General features: G+C 39.1%; 1 protein-coding gene across 1 annotated transcript in view; it reads right to left on the bottom strand.

Annotated features, from left to right (window-relative positions):
- LOC106090777 (uncharacterized) overlaps nucleotides 1-17,435 on the bottom strand; it is a 133,639-nt gene that overhangs the window by 112,096 nt on the left and 4,108 nt on the right. Inside the window, exon 2 of the mRNA XM_059365442.1 lies at nucleotides 15-912. Coding sequence (XP_059221425.1) covers nucleotides 15-912 — 898 coding nt within the window. The remainder of the gene's footprint in view (nucleotides 1-14; nucleotides 913-17,435) is intronic.

Genomic DNA, 17,435 nt, shown 5'->3' with positions numbered 1-17,435 from the left:
ATCAATGACCAGACGCATTTCTTCCTCCTCCTGGGAGGGGCGCCAAAAGTTGGCCAGCTTTGAGGGCTTGGAAGAAGCTATTAAACGCCAAGTGTTGATATTGCCATCCGAGTTTGTGGCATAATTCGATTGGCTGTTGGTGGTGGAGTTACTTTCGGTGTCCTCATTCAAGCCATATACGTTGCAAAGCAAATCGAATTCCCTATAGGCTCCATGAGACATGTAGGTCACAAACTCCTGCTCTCCCAAGAGGTCACGCATTTTCTTAAGCACTTTCAAGGTGATTTCCTGATGGGTGACTTGGCCCATTTTCTGTATTAACATATCAATGGTGGTCCTTATGATGAAGTGTTTCTTGGAAGTGTGCAAAGTGGATTGAACCAAGGCTGGTAGGGATAGCATAACACCACATGTTAGGCGTCCACCAAATGGTTCATTGGTTATCTTTTGATTAAGCCCTATGTCCAGGATCTGTAGAATCACACTTTCCGGTATTACAGTTTCCGAGAGATACACTCGCAGACAATCCAAGGCACCCTTCCTCACGGTAGGGGCCTGATGTCCCAAATTTTCCACCAGCTGCCCTATCAGGGGCTGCATAAAGGGATCGGCTTTGGCTTTCATCACCACCAGCACATCAACAAAGACGCGAAGGGCATGCTGTCGCACCTGCCATTCGGGGTCTTTGAGACGCTCCAAGAATTCGCCAAACATTAAGCGTGGGCATATTGATTCCGGCAATTTTCTTGTTCTCAAAATGTGTTCCCACAAAGGAGTCAACTGAATGGTGGGTGTGGGAGTGGAGGGCTTATTGCCAGAGGATGATGTAGCTGCCCTGTTCTGTTGAGCTGCCGACGAGGTACGCATTGTTGATTGCTGAGTGTAATGGCCGGAAAATCCTTTAAAAATAGCCTTCCAATAATGGAGTAATGACGCAAAATTACTCAAGATTAAGCGAGAATGTATATAATATTTTAATTGGCGCTATTGTTGTTGTTATTGCTGCTGCTGCTGTTTTAGGCAAACACCACTTTTAATTGTTTCCTTAAACTTCAACTTTCAGGCAGCATTGTGGCCTTTAGCTAGCCCGGCTTTGCATTCGTTCACTTTGCTCCCTGTCACAATAGTTTGCACATTTTCTCTTATAGACATTGATTTATTCAAACCGTTTATCAAACTGTTGAAAAACTTTGACTTTGCCACTTGCCACCTTGCACTTTGTACTTTTTGATAAATTTTTAAATATTTTCTTATTTGTTTTGTGCAAATATTTTTCTTTTTAATTTAAAATTTTCTCTTCCTTTCTTTATTTGCAGCATAAGAATTTTCCCGTTTTTTTGTAGCCGCCACGTTATGCTCACTTTGACAAACACCATATGACTGCAGAGTTTACCGTTATCCACTTGGGTATTTGTATTGACTTTGCTTGGCTAGTATGAGCGCTAATATGGTGAGAGTCCGACTGACCCTTGCATTGTTTGAGCAGAAAGAGAGAATTGGTGAGTACCATGTCCTATACGAGCGTTGCCAATTAAATGTTTATTCTGATTGCATTCAAATGAAACAAACACACGTGGTGAGAAGATATTAGGGGTATTCACTGGGCAATGGGATAATCTCTTTGTATGGTTATAAGGTTGAGTGTGGACTGGATAGTGCAAATGATTTCATATATATGACCATTTTAAATAAATAAATAAATAATGCAGTTTAAAAGGGTATTTTAACAGTTTTTTTTGAAGAATTCCTTTGAAAACCCGAAGGGGCTTGGGATGGCATAAGACTGGACTAGACCTAGGGGTCCCAATGTTAACCCAGAGAAAAGTGAAACCTACCTGTTCATAAGGAAAACGAAGGTGGACCATTGAACAGAATGAAGGTGGAACTAAATAATTTCGGTATCTCACAAGATCAAATATCGGGTTTTCCAATAAGGGCCAGTGTTGCCGTTTTTGGTAGGTTCCTACCAAAATCGATAGGTTTTTATTCTCTTGGTAGGTTGGTAGGCTGGCCTCAATTTTTGGTAGGTTTTGCACTATTAATATGCAGCATAAAACCATGGATGCGAGGGGCCAATTACTGTTACAAGGGTAACTGCTTCTCTGAAATTGATTGATTGTTGTTGTAGCAGTTGTTGCACACTGAGGCGGCAACCCTTGCCGATGAAGGACTTCATCGGGTCAATCTGGTACCCTTACATCGGGACCCCTTAAATCGGGACATCGCCTTATCCAAACTCGGAACGGTTGTTCGTTGTAATCGGGGCAAAAATACGACTTTTATGAAGTCAAGATTTCTTATCGGGAGATTAGTGCTATATCAATATATAGGCCATCTTTGAGCTTAAGGTTGTAGAGTAATTCCAACAAACAGACAGACAGATCTAGTATGTATACTGCTTTGTAGAGTTGAAGATATATTATTTGATTTATTACAAATAGAATGGCAAAATGCCAATTCTTTGGTGGTGGCTAGAAAAAAAATATACGGCATTTTTGGTTTGTAGAACATTTGGTAGGTTTTGGTCGGCTTTGGTAGAATTTTTCCTAAATTTTGGTAGGAAATAATTTTCTTTAGGGGCAACACTGATAAGCACTCGTTTGTTCCTCTTTCGAGACAAGTTTAATAATGATCGGGGATTCTTGCAATGGAAAAGCAAAGCCAGAGATCACAACACACCAACCACTATGGGAGGCGTTTCGTCTTTGGTTAGAAGAAGACAGCTTCAACCATATTAGGTGTGGAGGATTCAAGGGTCATACATTGCTAGTTCGTACTTATATCGAATATACCGCGAAAACCTGTCTACGTTGTAAGCACTTCACAACACACAAGTTTGACTCCTTTCAAACTGGCTGTTCTCTTCCAACGCATGTGTTTTCTTTGCTCTACATAGCTTCTATACGACTACATATTGGGTTGCCCAAAAAGAAATTGCGGATTTTTTAAAAGAAAGTAAATGCATTTTAAATAAAACTTAGTATGAACTTTAATCAAATATACTTTTTTACACTTTTTTTCTAAAACAAGCTAAAAGTTACAGCTGATAACTGACAGAAGAAAGAATGCAATTACAAAGTCACAAGCTGTGAAAAAATTTGTCAACGCCGACTATATAAAAAATCCGCAATTACTTTTTGGGCAACCAAATAGCTTCCATGGCATACACATGTCATTTGTCGAAAGTTGTACTGATGGCTTCGAGCTGTTGCTGCGTGTGTCAAGATTCGAATCCCGGCCAGCCTCTGCCGAATTTTTATCTTTAATCATTTTTTGCACGTTAGAGCGAAGATCATTTAATTTTGCAAATTTTTCGTTTGTTTCTCTTTCAAGACGAGCTTAATTAACTTTCACACCAGCTTATTCGAATTGCAGACTGGCTGCTGGCCGATGATCGGAGCGAGCAGAAAATGAAGGAGTTGCGACAGCCGGCTACAACAGGTTCTCATAGAGAATAGTCGACTGCCTTAACTGAACTCCCCCTTCTTCTTCTGCTTGTTTCGATCATAGGCCAGCGGCCAGCAGCCAGTCTCCAATTCGAATAAGCCGGTGCAAGCGTGAAACTAACTCTCCACTCGCAGAACATGGGCAGACCAAATATAGAATGGGAGCAATGCGACGATTGGGTGTCTGTGCGGTGTGTGCCATTAACTGATATATTAAACATTTTTGCATGTATTTTGTAGGGTTTTCTATCGGTTTTTCCGATCGACCCATGAATGACTGTTTGGCAAGCTATTCAAAATTTTACATGCTCGAGGTGATCAACTTTCAAGCTGGCAACACTGTGCGTCTTCGCCTTGTTGCCATAAACCAAGATATATATTCATTTACAGGTAGTGGCAGTTGCCCAGCAACAAAATATCGAGTACACTATCTGTCAAAATCAATGATTAGTGCAACTCTGATTTTGTGTGAAGATTAACATCGCCAAGGAAGAAGTATGACGCCAATGACATAGAGCTGGCAATATATCGATGGCACTATCGAAATTTTAGTTTTTGGCTGAATATCGATTGATAGTTTCCCTATCGGCACTACTTTTAAAATTGAACAAAAAATATAGGCGATATGAAATTAACGATAGTGTCGATACTATCGATCGATCGAAAATATCGAATGTTGCGAATATCGGTAGTTTGCCAGCTCTACAGTGACGCCGCCGGCATGCAAACCACACCAAACAGGTATGTTTTGTGGATGAAGAGTTGTTCTGCGAAGCATATGAAAACAAGTAAAAGCGTGCTAAGTTCGGCCGGGCCGAATCTTATATAGCCTCCACCATGGATCGCATTTGTCGAGTTCTTTTCCCGGCATCTCTTCTTAGGCAAAAAAGGATATATGAAAAGAGTTGCTCTGCTATTAAAACGATATCAAGATATGGTCCGGTTCGGACCACAATTAAATTATATGTTGGAGACCTGTGTAAAATTTCAGCCAATTCGTATAAGAATTGCGCCCATTGGGGCTCACGAAGTAAAATAGAGAGAACGATTTATATGGGATCTGTATCGGGCTATAGACCGATTCAGACCATAATGAACACGTTTCATAACAAAACACGTCGTGCGAAATTCCATTCTAATCGGATAAGAATTGCGCCCTCTAGAGGCTCAAGAAGTCAAGACCCAAGATCGATTTATATGGCAGCTATATCAAAACATGGACCGATTTAAACCATACTTGTTGGATATCATAACAAAACACGTCGTGCAAAATTTCATTCTGATCGGATAAGAATTGCGCACTCTAGAGGCTCAAGAAGTCAAGACCCAAGATCGGTTTGTATGGCAGCTATATCAGGTTATGGACCGATATGAACTATACTTGGCACAGTTGTTGGATATCGTAGCAAAACACGTCGTGCAAAATTTCATTCTAATCGGATAAGAATTGCGCACTCTAGAGGCTCAAGAACTCCTCAAGACCCAAGATCGGTTTATATGGCAGCTATTTCAAACCATGGACCGATATGGCCCATTTACAATACCAACCGACCTACACTAATAAGAAGTATTTGTGCAAAATTTCAAGCGGCTAGCTTTACTCCTTCGGAAGTTAGCGTGCTTTCGACAGACGGACGGACGGACAGACGGACGGACATGGCTAGATCGACATAAAATGTCGCGACGATCAAGAATATATATACTTTATGGGGGTCTCAGATGAATATTTCGAGTAGTTACAAACAGAATGACGAAATTAGTATACCCCCCATCTTATGGTGGAGGGTATAAAAATGGTCTTCGTCACTGAAGATGACTAACGCTCTTAAAATAGCGGTCACCGACTCCGCATTTCAGTAGTAAATTTTTATGGTTGCAAACGTTTTTCGTTCGTGTACCTTACATTGATGAAAATGCTTAGTTTACTAAATAAATTGACAGTGACTCTTCGATGTTAAACACACAAATTACATTAAATTATATTAAGTACCTGTAAGAAAACCTTTATATTCATTTATTTTTTTTTTTAATTAAAAAAACTTGCTTAAATACCTTAACTTTTTCTTCTATCATGCTCTCCGCCATAGGATAGGTGTATACTAATTTTGTCATTCCGTTTGTAATAACTCGATTTATTTATCTTGGTCGTCGTGGCATTTTCAGTCGATTATGTCGGTCTGTCGCAAGTGTTTTGTTTTGACTAACAACAACTATGCTTTGTACGATCTAAATGGGTTTTGTAACCTGTAACAGCTCCCATATAAACCGATCTTTCGGTCTCTTGAGCGCAAGAGGGCGCAATTCCTATTTGATTTGGCTGAAGAATTTGACAATAACTTCTTCAATGGTCTCCATCACCCAAACCAATAGCTCCAATAGCTTGGCAATTTTTATCCATTATCCTTTATTTGTCTATATATGCGTTTCGTGGTGGAGCATACTTATTTCGTCATCCCGATTGTAACTCTTTGACATATTCATTTAAGACCCTATAAAGAATATATATTCTTGATCGTCATGAGCAGAGATGGACTGTATGACAATTTTTTAGGTATTCCCCTGTTAAAAAGTTGTAAACTTCGAATACGTCATATAAAAATTGCAAATTTTGCCCATAAACATTCCACTAAGGAACAGGAGCTTACTTCTCACATATCAATGACTGCAGTCCGAATCAAGTTTTATGCTCAATGATAAGGGGCCTCCTTTTTATAATCGAGTCTGATCGGCGTGCCGCAGTGCGACCCTCTTCGGAGAGAAGTTTTTACATGGCATAGTACCTCACAAATGTTGCCAGTATTAGGAGCGGAAAACCACCACTGAAAAATATTTTTTCTTGATGGTCTCGCCAGGAAATCGAAACCGGGCGTTCAACGACATAGGCAGACAGGCTAACGTTTGCACTACGGTGGCGTCCACGGAAAACGTCACCTGATTTGGCTGGATTTGGCCCAAAAACCTATCTTATGACTTGCAACATCTCTATCAGGTTTTATCCGAATCGGTCAATATGGTGATACTCGTATAGTCCACCTAAATACCCATATCGCGACCAAAATAATTCAAATAAAATCTCAGTTAGTAGGGTACATTTTAAGTGGGTGGTGGGTACCCAACATTCTGGCCGGCCGAACATTGCGCGCTTTTACTTGTTTTTAGATATTACCGGGTGCATACAAACAAATCAAAGAATAGATAAAACTAGCTTGGTACAAAATAGGTCAAACTAATAATTTCTTTATGGGTCTGATTGCAGTATGCCACTAAATTTTAATTTCTTCTTTCCATGAATATTGGCGACTCAGAGTGGTTAAGAGAAATGGCTGCCAATATTAAGGCTCAATTTGTTAGCTTCCCACACGTTTCAATCTAAAGTCTATTTCCAATTTTGTTAGCATCAAAACAGAATCTAGTGTACAGAGGATATTTCCTGCCACTCTGGTATCCTACAACTTGTTATATATACCTTAAGTACCAAAATTTGTTTATACTCATGGTCAATATGGTACATATGTAACATACAATGTTATCGGCTTTAGTGGACATTTACCTTACCACCGTTCTTTGTGTTCAATTTTTATTAATCGTTTTTCGTACAACTCGTGTACGAAACTTTTAAAATGTCAAACAAGTGAAAAGTCTTAAATTTAAAAGTGTTACAAAACGACATGTCATTGCCGCTGTTTTCTGATGTGTAAGAATTTTATTTGCCACACGTTCATGTCGTGTTTTAACAGTGGCTCAAAGCAATGTTGTATAAGTTTCAAGAAATGTGTAGGCAAAACTGATGTCACTAAATACCTCCTATAGAGGTATTAAGTGACACTGTTATCGCTAGAACTGGAAAACTATCCATATATGCTCTACTCGATAATTTCTATATATTTTGTTATCTATCGATTGTATCGAGAAATTAGTTAAATCTTCTTCTTCTTCTATTATATAAAAATGAAATTGTTGGCCTGAAATAATATCCACATTCAGGAGCGTACTGAGAAGGCTCACAAATGTTGGGCACTATGTAGACGGGCCGTAGGCTCGAAATCGGTCCTGAATCCTAGGATAGTCCACTGGCTCTACAGGAGCGTGATTAGACCAATACTTACTTACGCCTCAGTAGTTTGGTTGGCTGCTATGGAGAAAAGTGCAACATAAGGACCATACAACAGGTTCAGAGGACATGTTGTCTTGGCATAGGCAGAGCGATGAGGACCACGCCTACTATGGCACTGGAAACTATTCTAGATATCCGACCCACTGACATACCGATTAATTGTGGGATCCAGATCGTGAGAAGACGAGACTATTACTGAAAGGAAGCAAGAAGGAGGTCAGTATAGCTATTGGTATCATAACGGGACGCATACATACTCACTTATGTAAAACCGGTGCTGCAAGTTATAGCATGTGTAGGGCATGCGGGGAAAATGATGAGACCTTAGAGCATTTCCTTTGTCATTGCCTGGCTTTCGCGTCCAACTGATACCGGTACAATTAAGGATTTTGTAAGTAGCACGGAATTTCTAACTTAAAATTTTCTTTTTAGAGGTTATTTCATGGTTTTTAGAGCGCACAACAAGCCGATTACTGGCTTAGGTGTATGTTCATAGTGGGATGGGGCGGATTAATATCTGCACCCTCTTTTTAACCTAACCTAACCTAGCCTATTCTTAGTTCTTGCTGCTTCACGTGCCCAGGTTCGCATTAATGAACCTGGGCACATGAAGCAGCAGCAAGATCCGTTGCCGTTGGCTAGCGTTCGAAGCCATTAATACAACAGAGATCAGAGTGAAATTCAGCTCTGACTTTACGACCAAATGTCATGTGTCAGTTACTGCACCCAATAACTACCACAATTTAATAAAAGAGTATCTTTACCAATTTCAAAGTAACAAGAATATTGGCAATTTTTGAATTTGAAAATATGAGGGGTGGGCACCCCCCAAAATAAAATCCTGGCTACGTCCCTGGCTTCCAAATACAATATATCTTTCATACGATATGGTTTTTTAGGCTGTAGTATGGTTCAATCTTTACAATTTTGGTGCGAGATGTTATATTTGACGTTCCAACAAGTGTGCAAAATTTCGTCAAAATTTGTTCAGATTTAGATATAGCTCCCACATATATATATATATCATCCGATATGGCCTTAAAAGGCTGTAAAAGCCACAATTTTGGTCCGATCTTTACAAAATTTTGCATGAGATGTTAAATTTGACATCCCAATACGTGTCAAAAATTTCATCAAAGTCGGTCTAGATTTAGATATAGCTCCCATATATATCTTTCATCCAATATGGTCTTTTAGGGCTGTAGTAGCCGATCTATTCAAAATTTTGCATGGGATGTTTTATTTGACGTTCCAATGCGTGTGCAAAATATCGTCAGAATCGGTTCAGATTTGAATATAGCTCCCATACATATATATTGTCCTATGTGGATGTAGAATTTTCTATATGGATGCTGAAGTAGCCACAATTTTAATCCGATCTTTACAATACTTTGCGTGTGGTGGTTTATTTGACATCTGCACAATGTCCTCAATATTCACCTAGGTTTACATATAGCTCCCGCATATATATCTTTTAGCCGGTATACACCTTTTGTTCCGCTGACACAATTTAGGTCCTATTGTTCGAAAATTTTGAAAGGTTATATTCCTTTCTATTTAGACATGGGTTCTATGAATTAAAAGGAATACGTCGATTTTGTGGAGTACGGTATTATATCGTCAGTTCCGCCCGACTTTTGCCTTTGTTCACTGTTTTTTTTTTTATAATGGGAATATGGGGCTCAAATGAAAGGTATTTGAGACTAGAACGCTATTTTGATATATGGGGGTCCGCTTCACCCCCAAAAAATCCCCCATACTGGATATATTTACCGACCTTAGCAATATAAGGCTCAAATGAAAGGTTTTTTGGAGTGGGGCACCAATACGATATCCGCATTGGAAGAGAAATATCTGAAAGGCCGTAACAACGCCCCCAAACAGGATTTATTTCCCCAACCATGCAAATATAGGGCTCAGATAAAATAAGAGAGTGAAAGAAGGCGCAGCGAAGTGGGTCCAGTCCAGCTAGTCTTTACATATAAAAACCAATTTGTGTTTGTTTGTCGGTTTGTTTGTACGTTTGTTTGTGTGTTGCATATGGTGCATAATGATCTCTTGGTGAAAAAATGGTAATACATTTTTTGATATCTGAAGGGGGGGCGGTCCTCCCCCTCTCCTTAATTTTTAGAAACGTCAGATCTCGGAGATGGGTGGTGCGATTTAAGCGAAGTTTTGTGTGCTCTCTTATAGTAACCTACAAACAAAAATTTGGTATCCAAATTTCGGATGGGGTACCTAGGGAGGCCGTCCCACCCTAAAACCTACCAAACATATATTTAGACCAATCACGACAATATGGGACTCAAATGAAAGGTATTTAAGAGTAGAAAACGTATCTGACATCCATTTGTCGGACCAAGTACTAGGGGGACCACCCCAACCCGCAAAACACCCCTAAATCGGACATATATACCGACCATGATAATATGGGACTCAAATGAAAGATATTTGTGAGTAAAATACGAATCTGATATCCAAATGTGGGATCAAGTTTCGGGAGGTCCACCTCTTCCTAAAAACACCCCCCAAACAGCACTTATTTACTGGCCATGGCAATATGGGGCGTATATAAAAGGTATTTAAGTGTAAAATATGAATCTGATAAATATTTTCGGGGCCATGTCACTGAGTGGCCGTCCCATCCCCCAAAACACCCTCCAAACCGGTCATGTTTGCCGACTATGGAAAAATGGGGCTATGGTATTGAAAGGTATTTGGGAGAAGACCATGATTCTGATATCAACATTCGGGACCAACTGTCTAGGGGACGTACCACCATCAACATACAACTACCAAGTTGCAATTTTGGGGCCATGTGTTTGGGGGACGCCTCATCCTGTAAACTCGCCTCAAAACCCAAGGGCAATATGGGGTTTAAATAAATAGTATTTGAGAGAAGAGCACGATGCTGAAATTTTTTCAGGGCCGAGTGTCTGGGGGACATTCCCAAATCAGACATCATGAGAATATCGGGCTGAAGTAAAGTATTGGGTTGCCCAAAAAGTAATTGCGAATTTTTTCACAGCTTGTGACTCTGTAATTGCATTCTTTCTTCTGTCAGTTATCAGCTGTTACTTTTAGCTTGCTTTAGAAAAAAAGTGCAAAAAAACAGTATATTTGATTAAAGTTCATACTAAATTTTATTAAAAATGCATTTACTTTATTTTAAAAAATCCGCAATTACTTTTTGGGCAACCAATATTTCAAGAATGGAGTACACCTTACATCCAAATTTAAATTCGTAGGTCAATAAAGCTCATATGGGATTCAGATAAAGGCACTTATATTGGTAAACTGTTCGTCAAGCGATATACTATTTTCGTAGCATGGTATTTCACTAAAAGCTCTTTAATTTTTGAAAATAAATATTCAAGGGAAACATTTTTTCTATATAAAGAAAATGAAGTCGCATCGGAGCGGGCCCGGTTCAGCTAGTATCTGCATAAAATAGATTTTTATACCCACCATCATAGGTTGGCTTTATACTTATTTTGTCATTCCGTTCCGAATCATATTGAAATTCTTGATCACTGTAAAGTTCCGTGTGTCTGTCAGTCTCTTATTCGATTTGTTTGAAATGTTGGATGTTAAGATTCCAATATCCATGTCATGGTATGCTCAGCATTGGTTAATAACAAAATGCCTTATTACTTTAAAACTTACTTTCATGAGAACTACAAACCTTAGCCACTGTAGATTTCTTCAACCATTCAACTATTACTTCTTGTATTAGAAAAACTTCCTTGGTTCAGTTAAAACTCCCATTGAGAAACTTCTCCAAAGTCCAAAGCTTAAACTTTTGAAATGGAGATGTAAACAAACAGGCAATTCGATTTGCGTGTGTTTACAGTCAAATACCTTTTTGAGCATTTCTCAGTTTCTTTGCATGTTTTAGAACTTTTTGTTGTTATAATAATAAATTTGTGCTCTACTTGAATCAATTGGTGAATTGTGTTAAATTTCACTAAATGGCTTTTTGATGAGGATTTATTGGTGTTTGAAGGACGCCCGTGTGGGAGAGGTTGAAGAGGTTTTTGCTATGCCCTAATTTTTTATGAACGAAACGGTGTGAATACGAATTATTTTGGCTTGCTAGTGTGTGCCATTTTCCAGCGGTGGAAAGTGTTACACATGATCACGAATTATGATTGGTTTTATTTTATGGGAGGGCTAATTGGATAACATGATTATCGAATATGAATGAGCTGAATTCTGACTGTGGTCATGTTGCCTGACTGTTGAAGGTATTAAAAATGAGGTTATCTTCCGGAAAATGTAATAAAATCTCTTTAATGGTTTTTTGTGTGTTGTGGATGGGTAAGAGTACGATATTTCTTTTTATACCCACCACCATAGGTTAGGTATATTCATTTGGTCATTTCGTTTGCAACACATCGAAATATGCATTTCCGACCCCACAAAGTATATATATTTCGGAGCTTTGTAAAATTCTAATGCGATTAACGATATGCGTGCGTCTGTCCATGTGTCTGCCCGTGGGTCTGTAATAATCGTGGTGCTGCCTTCAAAAATTGAGATATTGAGCTGAAATTGGGCACTTACATAGTACATCTTTATGCTGCACGCACGTAAAGTTCTTGAACGCCTAAATAAGACAAATTGGGCCATATTTGTATATAAGTGCCATAAAGACCGATTTGCCGATTAAGGGTGGGCCATCCGATTAAGGGTGGGTGGGTGATGGTACCATCATCGGCTCCATGTTCGTTGGGTTGCATTAAGTCTCCTGTAGCTGCGCTGCCTAATGTTTCAATATTAGGATCTTTACCTATCCCAGTATTTCGAATCTTTAAGTCGGTGATCGGTCCGTCGTCGGGTTCCTGTTTGTTAGGCTGTGTTGGGTCTCTCGCCACTGCACTGCCTGATATTTTAGTATTAGGATCATTGCTTCTCCTAGTCTTTCCAATATTGAGAGATGCCTTGATTGCCTCGTTGGCGGCCCCCTGTTTGTTGGGCGGTGTTGAGTCACCTGCCACTACACGGCCTGGTGTCGCAGAATAAAAATTTCTGCCTATCCTAGTCTTCCCAATCTTGAATGCCATGCCTTTAGTCTTAGCCAAACTTGTCACGGAGGCTTGATCAATGCCAACTACAAAGAGAGTTCCTTTCTCCTTCTCATCCCTGTGGAAGACCTCCCATTTCTCTGAGACCAAACCTTGGTTTTGCTTGCCCAAGAATCCCAACATGCATTCCGTCGCAAATTTACTGCCCCATCCCTTGATGAAGACCGTAGCCTTTGTGAGCTGGGGGATATCCATCATTCTCACAAGGTCGAGCTTTGCGCCCTCCCAGGGAGCGTGAATACCTGTGACGAGCTGTTTGACGCAAAACGCAGCGTAAAAATGTCCCCTCTAAACTCGCTGCTCATCATTTGTATGCGTGGACTCTCTACAGAGTTCCACACATTTTTAAAAAATCCGTTCGTTAACCAGATCCTCCACTTGGGATCGATGACCTGAATCCTACCGGATGCACAGCTAATATTGATGACTGCATAAGTCAGCTCATCTCTGTTGTGTTTCCTTGCCACTCTGGCGTAAGAGGGCGGCTCCTTACCATTCTCAGCGACCATCTTCCCCTTCCGTGATGGCTATGGCCTCCTTTTGGAAGTCACAGTCCTCCATGAAGACTCAGGGGCCGTGTGCGCTTCCTTCGTTCCTGTTCCAACTTTGTCCACCTACGCAGGACACAGTCTGGAGTCTCCATTGCGGGATGGCTGGCGGGGAGCTCTTTTTCTTCTTCAGTATTTTAGCAGTATTATGCTCTTCGGGAGATCTGATTCTTTTTCCAGTTTCCGTAGAAGTGCTTGGAATATCAGTTCTATCCCTTCCAGCATCCTGCACTTTTGTCCGATTTTTTGCCGGTACATATTGTCTCCTTCGTCGTGCACCGGATCGCTTTTTCGGTCTGCTTGTAAGCTTAGCAAAGCCATCGCTCACTTCTGCTGTCATCCCCATGCCCTCATCTCTCGATTCGGCTGCGATGACTGTTTCATTGACACAATCGCTGTCTGAATCCGAGTCAGAAACTCCACCTTTACTTAAAGGCTGGGGACGAACTGTGCATCCCTCTGGTTTATCCGTCTCTTCATCATTTATTGGTCTGACGACTAGTTGTGCGAGTGTACAGGTGCCAAGGCATCCTCACCTACAGGAGGGGAGGACAACATGCTGCGGTCTGACGCCACCACCGCAGATGTTGAGTTGGAATCTATTTCTAACCTACTCCAAAAGGCTTTAACATTTTTTCGTAATAGGTAGTACCTATTCCGAGATACGAATATATATTTATTTTTATACCCACCACCGTAGGATGGGGGTATATTCATTTTGTCATTCCGTTTGCAACACATCGAAATATCCTTTTCCGACCCTATAAAGTATATATATATTCTTGATCAGCTTAAAAATCTAAGACAATCTAGACATGTCCGTCCGTCTGTCCGTCTGTCTGTTGAAATCACGCTACAGTCTTCAAAAATAGAGATATTGAGCTGAAATTTTGCACAGAGTATTTTTTTGTCCATAAGCAGGTTAAGTTCGAAGATGAGCTATATCGGACTATATCTTGATATAGCCCCCATATAGACCGATCCGCCGATTTAGGGTCTTTGGCCCTTAAAAGCCACATTTATTATCCGATTTTGCTGAAATTTGGGACAGTGAGTTGTGTTAGGGCCTTCGACATTCTCCGTCAATTTCGCCTAGATCGGTCCAGAATTGGATATAGCTGCCATATAGACCGATCCTCCGATTTATGGTCTTAGGCCCATAAAAGCCACATTTATTATCCGATTTTACTGAAATTTAAGACATTGAGTTGTGTTAGGCCCCTCGACATCCTTCGTCAATTTGGTCCAGATCGGTCCAGATTTGGATATAGCTGCCATATAGACCGATCCTCCGATTTAGTGTCGTAGGCCCATAAAAACCACATTTATCATCCGATGTTGCTGAAATTTGGGACAGTGAGTTATGTTAGGCTCCTCGACATCCTCCGTAAATTTGGCCCAGATCGGTCCAGATTTGGACATAGCTGCCATATAGACCGATCTCTCGATTTAAGGGTTTTTGCCCATAAAAGGCGCATTTATTATCCGATGTCGCCGAAATTTGGGACAGTAAGTTATATTTGGCCCTTCGACACCCTTCGTCAATTTGGCCCAGATCGGTCCAGATTTGGATATAGCTGCCATATAGACCGATCCTCAGATTTAGGATCTTAGGCCCCTAAAAGCCACATTTATTATCCGATTTTGCTAAAATTTGGGACAGTGAGTTGTGTTAGGCCTCGTCAATTTCGCCTAGATCGGTTCAGATTTGGATATAGCTGCTATATAGACCGATCCTCCGATTTAGGGTCTTAGGCCCATAAAAGCCACATTTATTATCCGATGCTGCTGAAATTTGGGACAGTGAGTTATGTAAGGCTCCTCGACATCCTTTGGATATAGCTGCCATATAGACCGATCTCTCGATTTAAGGGTTTTTGCCCATAAAAGGCGCATTTATTATCCGATGTCGCCGAAATTTGGGACAGTGAGTTATATTTGGCCCTTCGACATCCATTTTCAATTTCACTCAGATCGATCAAGATTTGGATATACAATAGCTGCCATATAGACCGATATCTCGATTTAAAGTCTTGGTCCCAAAAAAGACGCATTTATAATCCGATTTAACTGAAATTTGACACATTGACTTATGTTAGGCTTTTCGACATCCATGTTGTATATGGTTCAGATCGGTTTATTTTTAGATATAGCTACTAAAAAGACCAATATTTTGTTATACATAATTGAACATTGACTTTACTTATTAGTATTTGGTCCAAATCGGATCATATTTCGATATAACTGCTATGGGACAAAAGGTATGCAAATTTCATTGGATTTTGATGAAAAGTGCTTTACATAGATACCCGAGGTGGTGGGTATCCAAAGTTCGGCCCGGCCGAACTTAACACCTTTTTACTTGTTTTCTTTGAGGAGCGAAATAAAAACACGTCCGCTTCACTCAACGGCTACAAATAGCGCAGAGGTTAGCATGTCCGCCTATGACGCGGAACGCCTGAGTTCGACTCCTGGTGAGACCATCAGAAAACAAATTTCAGCTGTGGTTTTCCCCTCCTAATGCTGGCAACATTTGTGAGTGATACTTTGCCATGTAAAACTTCTCTCCAAAGAGGTGTCGGCACGCCGTTCGGACTCGGCTATAAAAAGTAGACCCCTTACCATTGAGCCTTAACTGCACTCTTTAATATGTGAGAAGTTTGCCTCTGTCCTTTAGTGGAATGTTCATGGGCAAAATTTGCAATTTTACTTTGGTTGACAGACATATGGTAACAATGATGCCAACTTACAAAACCGTTTACTACCAAAACAACGTTTTACACGCCAAATAAAAAAAGTTTAATTTCAACTAAACATGATGTTTAGCAACATTTTCCGCACAGTCAAAGTCAGTGCTAGGCTTTAAATAAAAACACACATCTACGTATATTGTTTATAAATTTTTGTATTTATTCTATAAGGAAAAAAATAGACACAATTTTTAAGGTTGTAATTTTTTTATAAAGTCTATTACAAAACTAAAAACAAATTGTTTTACTAAAGAATTTATTCTTTAGAAGTGATGTTCACTAGCTTAAAAGTAAAGAAATAAGGAAAGCGCATGGAATGTGAAGAGTGTTAATACAAGGAATATGCTGAAGTAAGGAATCGAAGACAATTTGTTTAAGATGAAATAATATAAACAAAAGAAATTGATAGAAAGAGTCAAGGTGAAATATGATGATTGTTTAAAGCTTCATTTGAATAATTTAATTTTTTTTGATTAAACTTTAAATTTTTTTATTTAAAAACTTAATTTATATAGAAAAAGTTATTAACATAAATGTTATGAGTAAATCTTATGGCAAGATTTGTTTTATTTTCCTTTTTTTTTAATATTAAACAGCTAGCTAAGCTATAGAAAAGGTTGAGGATGAATAAGGGAGGAGGAAATGAGGACTTGTAAACGTTTTACTTATAACTAAATGTAACTAAGCTAATGAAGTATATGCATATTTTTACACAAGATGGTTTTTTTTTTTTGTTTTGTTTCGTAAGTTTGTTTGTTTTATATATAGCACACTTTTTTATATATATAATTGTATTAGTATTAAATAGAAAATTATAAATAATTTGTTCCTCATCGAATTATATTCAGTTTATATATAAATTATTTATTTATATTAATTTTACTTAGGAATAGCTGGGGGTAAATTAAGATAATATTAAGAACTAATAATTATCGATTTTATTTTTCGTTTTTCTTCATTTATATATTTTAACTTAATACATAAGCACAAACTTCTACAAAACTCCTACCGCGTCTCCCTTTTTGTATGTGTTTGGCATGTTGCTATGGACATTATGCACTCCTTTACATACTCTTGTAGTTAGTTGGGTGGTAGTTATTGCTAAAGATATAATTTAGGATGCAAACCTTGATACAAGGTGTTTCATGTTTTAACTTGTGTCATTAAGAAGCTTTTTCTGGAAGCTTTTGGGGTTACTTAATGGCTAGCTTTGCAGCTTACAAAACTATATGACTTAATATTTATATGTATATGTTGTAGTTAGTATCTAATTAGTAATTAATAATGATTTTTTTCTCGTTTACGATGATAGGCACTGTCAGTACTTGGAGTGGAAGACTTCTAACGAATTTTTTTGTGTGTGTGTTTTCTTTATTAATAAAATGATAATGGCATATGCTGTTCAGACCCTAAATGTTAGTTTTTTACACTTTTTCTTTTATAAAAACAAAATGGCAGTTGTTGTATAAAAAAAATCTCAAAAATTTGGA

Source organism: Stomoxys calcitrans, chromosome 3 (genome assembly GCF_963082655.1).
Source record: "Stomoxys calcitrans chromosome 3, idStoCalc2.1, whole genome shotgun sequence".
In the NCBI taxonomy this organism is placed as follows: Eukaryota; Metazoa; Arthropoda; class Insecta; order Diptera; family Muscidae; genus Stomoxys; species Stomoxys calcitrans.
Note: the sequence above shows the minus strand (reverse complement) of the source record. Positions and strands in the feature narration are given on the sequence as shown.